This window comes from Dermochelys coriacea, chromosome 8, assembly GCF_009764565.3.
Source record: "Dermochelys coriacea isolate rDerCor1 chromosome 8, rDerCor1.pri.v4, whole genome shotgun sequence".
In the NCBI taxonomy this organism is placed as follows: domain Eukaryota; kingdom Metazoa; phylum Chordata; order Testudines; family Dermochelyidae; genus Dermochelys; species Dermochelys coriacea.
The window spans coordinates 48,682,759-48,689,916 of record NC_050075.1 but is presented as its reverse complement, the minus strand read 5'-3'; the positions used below and the strand labels follow the sequence as shown (position 1 = coordinate 48,689,916).

Genomic DNA, 7,158 nt, shown 5'->3' with positions numbered 1-7,158 from the left:
ACTAAACTCAAATAAGCCACTCTCAATACAAACTCAGGTCTAATTTGTAGTCTCCTAGCAACATTTCTGTTTCCTAGATTTCTCCCTGCTGTTGAATATCTAGATTTCAGATCAGTATGGGCCAGACTGTAAACCTACTAGTCATATTGGTGACCAATTACTCATACAAGTATTCCCCGTGAAGTCAATGGCAATACTTATTTGAGTAACTGCACGCTAGTGTGGATGAGGGATTCATAATCTAGCCCTTTCATTGTAAACTCTTTGAGATGGGGACTGTGTAATTATATACGTGCACAACACCTAACCCAATGGGGCCCTGATTGGAAACCTTAAGTGCTACTGCAATCCAAAGAATAATACTCCCCATATGTCTTAGTTTCATTTTCACAAGACTAATCTTTTTATTATAACTATTATTATTTTCTATCTGCATTTTTAATCACTCTTGGTCTCTTTGAGTTAGTTCTGTCTTTATTATTATTTTCAGCTCCTCCTAAATTAGTCTCTTTCATGAAGCTGTTAAGGAAGTCCAGACCAAACAGATCACTGCAGCACCCTACTAGCCATCTTCCCCAAACTCAGTACAGTGCCGTTTATCATTATTATATATTTATTGTCCTTCACGCAGTTTATTATTCAACAGCTTCTGTCCAAACCAATCTACATTAATCTTTCAAGTAAGATTCTAGGAGACATGCTATTAGTTTCAGCCAGTAAGAGCTAAGCTGAGCTGCTCTCAGCAGGTAATTGTCTCTTCCTGGCTGCAATATTAAGGAGATGTTAAACATATATATCAGCTAGAGGTCACTCTATGATGATCTTTCTGTAACACTTGGCTGCTTCATCTCCAGCATCTTTTGGAGAATAACTTGTATATCTTTTACAAATCATACTTAGATTGCAAGCTCTCTGGGACAGGGGCATGGCCAAAATTTTCAATAGTAGGAGCCTAAAGTTGGGTTCCTCAATCCATATTTAGGCTCCTAGATAAATAACCTGATTTTCAAAAGCATTTAGCTCCCAGCAACTTCCAGTGATCTCCATTGGTGCAACTGAACGCCCAACATTTTTGAAAATCAGGACACATAGTCCAAGAGCCTACATATGAATTTTGGAGCCTGACTTTAGGCCCCTGTTTTTGAATGTCTTTGCTCATGGCTTCCTACATATTCAGTAAGGTTCTTAGCTATTTTGGAGCATTCCGTAAATAACAAGTACTAATTATCTGGCTGGTTGATAGATGAGCACTTACCATACTTTTGGCAGGCATCAATTAGTTTGTCAATGGCCCAAGCCCAGGTGGAGAAAGAAATTTTGGAGAAAAGAAGGAGGAAGGAAGAAATTCCCCAAAAGAAGGTTAAACTACAGCAAAAGGATTCCTGCAGTTGTATTTTGGGTCACAAGAATTTCATCTGGAAAGGGAGATAGAGGGAAAGCCCGGGGGACCAAGAGAAAGGGACATCTAGTATAAGTCTCTGTGGCATCCCAGCATAGTTATTCACCAGGGCTTCAGAGGCTAGTTCTAGATAGTTGCTTCTTCGTCTTCATCTTCGTCATCATCATTCCCCCCCTTTGTTGCGTGGAATTCGTATAGCACTACACACATCCCAGCCAACCAGGCTGCCACAGTGCCGGCAGAGAATATACAGAAGCCAATCAGACCCAGGAAGGCATAGTCCGTATCGTATAAATGGAGAAGACATGTGTAGTGGAGCTTCGACTCCACCTCGGGCATTGACCAGCCATATAGAGCTGCTGGGCTGTAGCAGGTGATGTTCTCAGGATCTGTAGGGGAAACACAGAAGAAACCCTCTCTTGTGTGTGCCTTTATCAACAGTAAATAGGAGTCTGGAGGCAATGTAGAAAAATAACTTATCTTCACGCAAATGTCCCTAGTAATAAAGGATGCTGGGGAGGTTAAAATCAGTGTGGTTTTATCTCTGTATCTGAATAACATTCAGGATGAGCCTGAACACCCCCAAACTTGGGGCAACTTCAGTTCTGCATGTGGATCCAAACACAACTCTGCATAAAACGTTGGTGCTCTGTTTCCTTATGAGGCATCAGAAGCTTTTAACAGGCCTGGCTGGGGCATTGTTTTGCAGTACAGTTGGGCTGCCTGAATTGCCCATCAGCTGCAGCTTCCCTCGAGTCCCCCTTCGCTGGTGGGATGGGTTTGGATGCATAGAACATCCATCTTATCTGTGCCATCTCACCTGTATCTGTGGCAGTGGCTCACATGAGCAGGGAGCTTCTTATTTTCCTCTCAGCTGGAAAGAGAGGTGCTCTTGGTCAAAGGCACTCGGCCTGGATATGTTTACCTGCAGCATTAAAGTTTAACTGCAGTTCTCACCCTAGTCCCAGGGAAACATAAAACCTCCTGCCTGTTTCACACACAAAGTGTTGCTGGAAGATAGCAAAGCCTGACAGGAAAGAGAATGAGAGCTGACCCATAGGCCTTCTGCCCTTTCTGTCAACTCTTTATTCATCCCTCTTTGGTACCCATGATTAGCAGCTGTGATGCTGATAGGGAAAATCCCTCTTCTCCCCCTCAGTCTTAACAGAAGCTGCTCCTTCTCCCTCTGCCCCACCATGTGAATGTCTCCAACATGCACATGAAATCTGTGATGTGAATATGGAGATTGACCTCATGCAAGAAAAACACACTTATTATTAAACACAAATAACCAAAGCCCCCAGTTTCCCACAGCTGTTGCATGGGGCTTCAAGACTGATGCACCCAGTCATCTGCTGTAACCCTCTTTTGTTTTGGTGCCTATAATAATACACATGGTTTCTTACACTCCTGTATAAGTTTCTGGTGCACTTTCTCCTATCTACAATGTTATTACTAGGATTAGTTCTTTACACAGCTCCACAGGCATGTGTAGCATTTACAGGCAAACAAAAGAGCTTCCTGCCCCAAAGCAGGTACTCAGATAACCTTAACTCTGCACTGAATAACACCAGCCTCCAATCTTCCTTTCTTTGTTTTTACTGAGGGTCTTGCCCAGCCAATCCTTAAACAATTACCATTTTCAGGATCTCCTCTCAGCATTGTGCTGTGTGTAATTCTTTAAAGACTGGGGCTTATGTACATTTGGAGTTGGGAAAAGCCAGCATACATTTCAAACATTCTCTTACTCTTGGGACCAAAACGATTCTGGAAAAGTGAAATGGAGACTCTTCTACCCTGTGCATAAGCAACAGCTACAATCCAGTTACATAATCTGAGGTAGGAAAAAAAAAAACACAGTTGGATTTAGGCATTTCAGGTGACTTAAGAAAAAAATCATTTTTCAGGCCCCAACTTAGGAAAGCATCAGTATTCAGAACAGCACTTAAGAGTGTGCTTAAGTATCACTGGAGTCAAAGGGATTTAAGCGGATGCTCATGTGCTTTCCTGATCCAGGACTTCATGTTGTAAATTGAGTCAGTTTGCTCTGGCATCCTTGAGAATGAGAGAGAACGTATGGGAGCCCCAAAATAGCTAATGCACAAGAGATACTTTCCTGAGTACATTTCAGAGTAGCAGCCGTGTTAGTCTGTATCCACAAAAAGAAAAGGAGGACTTGTGGCACCTTAGAGACTAACAAATTTATTTGAGCATAAGCTTTCGTGAGCTACAGCTCACTTCATCGGATGAGCTGTAGCTCACGAAAGCTGATGCTCAAATAAATTTGTTAGTCTCTAAGGTGCCACAAGTCCTCCTTTTCTTTTTCCTGAGTATGATCACACTTGTCCTGTTTTACACTCTGTCAATCCCCCTCAATGTAGGGCCTGATCCAAAGCCTGCTGCAGTTAATAAAAGGACTCCCACTGAGTTCAGGATGGGCTCTGTATCACACCCTTAATACTGAGTGCTGTACAAAACGTATCCGCATTTAGGGCAAAAATGACTGAGATAAAAGTGCTGTGATAGTCAGTGTGATTAGAGAAGTGGTTTACCACTGCTCCAGCAGAACAGCTCTTACTCTTAGGGAAAAGGTAATTGCCTGTACTGCTTATGTAACAAAAATATAGGAAGGCTATGAAAGTAGAGTGAAGTCCTGGCCTCTCTGAAATCTTCACCTATGGTGCACAGAACAAAATTGCCATATAGTTGGCCCAAATGAATGTCTATGTTCAAGGAGAGACACCCAGAAATGGAACAGAAGGACGATTTACAGGTTAGAGTGGGGATGCATTGGCAGAACTATGGGGAGCCCTGGGTTGGAAAAGCAGGGTACTAGAGGTCAGAATTGAGGAGGGCTGGGAATGGTGTGTGAGGCCCCAGGGCTGGAATAATGGTACCTCTTGCATTTTCACTTAAGAGGGGTTTTTTGAATCTACCATTAGAAACACAGAAATTTAACACCACTAGCAAAAAACTACACTTACAGAATGGAACTCCAGAAACATCCGGAAGTTTAGAGGAGCAGCTTTCCCCATCCAGAGTTTGCCTCAGAACTGCCTATGGGTAATACAGCAGGACAGACACATGGCACTTTGAACTGATCACAGACTACAGTGGCACCAGCTGAGGCGAGAGCAGGAATTTTAAAGGTCTAGCAATCTCTTTGTTTCTTATCACTTAAAGACGGTTCTTGATTGTTAGTTTAGCATTTTGTGGTTGCTTGTGTGTGTGTGTGCGTGTGTGCATGTGCGCGCACGTTGTTTGTATGCAGCTGAGGGGAGATATAATTGCTCTCTAAAAATACATAGATGGATAAATACCGGAGGGGAGAGGAGTTATTTAAATTAAGGGTTAATCTGGACAGAATGACAAAAGGATATAAACTGACCATCAACAAGTTTAGGCTTGAAATTAAATGAAGGTTCTAACCATCAGAGGAGTGAAGTTCTGGAACAGCCTTCCAAGGGAAGCAGCGGGGGCAAAAAACCTACCTGGCTTAAAGACTGAGCTTGATAAGTTTATGGAGCACATGATATGATGAGACTGCCTAAAATGGCATGGCCCATCTGTGACTGCTAGTAGCAAATATCCCCACCGGCCAGAGATGGGACACTAGATGGGGATGGCTCTGAGCTACTACAGAGAATTCTTTCCCAGCTGTCTGGTTGGTGGCTCTTGACCACGTGCTCAGGATCTAACTGATTGCCATATTTGGAGTCAGGAAGGAATTTCCCCCCGGGTCAGATTGACAGAGACCCTGGGTTTTTTTTTGCCTTCCTCTGCAGCATGGGGCACGGGTCACTTGTTGGTTTAAACTAGGGTAAATAGTGGATTCTCTGTAACTTGAAGTCTTTCAATCATGAATTGAGGACTTCAGTAACTCAGCCAGAAGTTAGGGGTCTATTACAGGAATGGGTGGGTGAGGTTCTGTGGCCTGCGATGTGCAGGACATCAGACTAGATGATCATGATGGTCCCTTCTGGCCTTAAAGTCTATGAGTCTATGAGCTAGGCATTAATGGGTGCCCTTGTATGTGTTTGATGGTATGTATATTGTTATGGTCAGGGGGCCCAATCCATAGCTAAGGTAAATTGGCACGGTTCAGTTGACTTCAATGAACCTGTGCTACTTTACACGAACTGCGAATCTGGCCCATAATGTGAAAGAGTAACAGTGACATTCTGATACAGAAAGCAGAACCATTTGCTTAGTTGCAGCCAAATCTCGGGGTGCCTGGGCTGGCACACAAAGTCCTCACCTGGGAAGTGAACGCCACTCTCTTTCATCCAGAGGGTGAAGTCCAAGAAGGAGCAGTTACAGTTCCAGAGGTTTTCACTTAGACCCAGGGACTTCAGATTGGGCAGATCCTTGACAATGCTAGTATCCAGGAACGTCAAGCCAGTCCGGCTCACATCCAGGTGCCTCAGCCAGGTGTTGTTGGCAAAGGAATCCTTCTCAATCTCCACCAGATTTGGGTTATTCGAGATCTTCAGCACCACCAGGCTACTGAGCTGTGAGAAAGTGGTGAAGGTGACCCGGGTGAGGTTGTTGAAGCTGAGGTCTAGGTAGATGAGCTTGTTGAGACTGATAAAGGCAAAATCCAGATCTTCACTAATGGCATTTTCCCTGCAGTCCAGATAGACCAAGTCACTTAGGAAGTTCAGCTCCACCGATGGCAGGTAGGAGATGTTGTTGGTAGCCAGAATCAGCTGCCTTGTGTCCAGTGGAATGGCTGTAGGGAAATCTTGCAGCTGCTGCCCTGTGCAGTTCACTTCCAGGTATTCACAGGTACACTTTGCTGGACAGTTCAGGCTCTTTGCCATCACTCCCATTCCAAAAAGAAGCACCAGCCACAGGGATTTGGGGCCATTAGGAGGGGACATGACACGGTACCTTATCTACTGTAGCTCCTCCACACTGCTTCAGCCCTTCAGAGAATGCTGTGGCAGAGGCCCTGCAGAGCTACAAAGAACCAGCCCTGTGCAAGCAGTTTTCTCATTCCAGTAAGACCGAAGAGGAGTTGAGCTGTGAGGCTGTTTGGAAGCTCTCTGTATCCCTCACTCATGCAGCTCCCTGGCAGATTGCCTACTTGGCTGCTTAGAGAGAGCTCACCCTCTTTGTGTTTGAAAGTAAAGAAGAGCTGCTTGCAAATGAGAACATCTACGAGTCACATTGGTTGCCAGTTGACACCTTTGTGACATCAGTAGCTTGCAAAGGCAGCCTGGCTTCAGAGAGAGAATTCTAACATGGCCAGAAGTGCAGATCTGTGTGTGTGTATATACAAATGTGCCTGTCTGTGTCTCATGCGGGCACAAAGCTCTGTGTGTGTGGCTGTACTGAAAGAGTGTAGAGCTTGATGCAATGAGGTCCATGTGAGTGCAGTGCCTCTGTATACAAGTGTGTATTTATGTAATGGTGATATAATGTGAGTGTTCATTTGCTCTGGTGGATATATAGATCTGCTTGATAGAACAAATAGGCTTGTATCTATATCTACAATGCTTGTGTGTGTGTGTGTGTGTGTGTGTCTTGGTTTTGTTTCCTTTCCTTGGATACATAGATCACACAAAAGAGACTTTCACATGCACTTACACTCAAGGCAAAATTTTTAAACTGCTTAGACCTTTTAGCTTCATTTGTGTTATAGAACCTTCGCTTGATGATCCTCTGCACACCAGCCTTTTTACTGAGATCTACGTTGTCTTTTGGCCTGAAAGCTCTTTGAGGCAGGAACTGTCACTTATTATGTGTTTGCACAA

At 44.0% G+C, this 7,158-nt stretch overlaps 1 protein-coding gene across 1 annotated transcript; it reads right to left on the bottom strand.

Annotated features, from left to right (window-relative positions):
- Positions 1-694: 694 nt before the first annotated feature.
- On the bottom strand, positions 695-6,454 carry LRRC52 (leucine rich repeat containing 52). The gene is made up of 2 exons (XM_038414302.2): positions 5,658-6,454; positions 695-1,788 (listed from the first exon to the last, which is right to left on the bottom strand). The coding sequence occupies exons 1-2, from the start codon at positions 6,280-6,282 to the stop codon at positions 1,526-1,528; spliced, it is 888 nt and encodes a 295-aa protein (XP_038270230.1). The 5' UTR covers positions 6,283-6,454; the 3' UTR covers positions 695-1,525.
- Positions 6,455-7,158: the final 704 nt, after the last annotated feature.

Coding starts and splice junctions, on each gene's coding strand:
- LRRC52 (XM_038414302.2), bottom strand. CDS start 6,282: ATGTCCCCTCCTAATGGCCCCAAATCCCTGTGGCTGGTGCTTCTTTTT. Junction 1,789..5,657: donor GAGTGGCGTTCACTTCCCAG/GTGAGGACTTTG, acceptor TTTCCCCTACAG/ATCCTGAGAACATCACCTGC.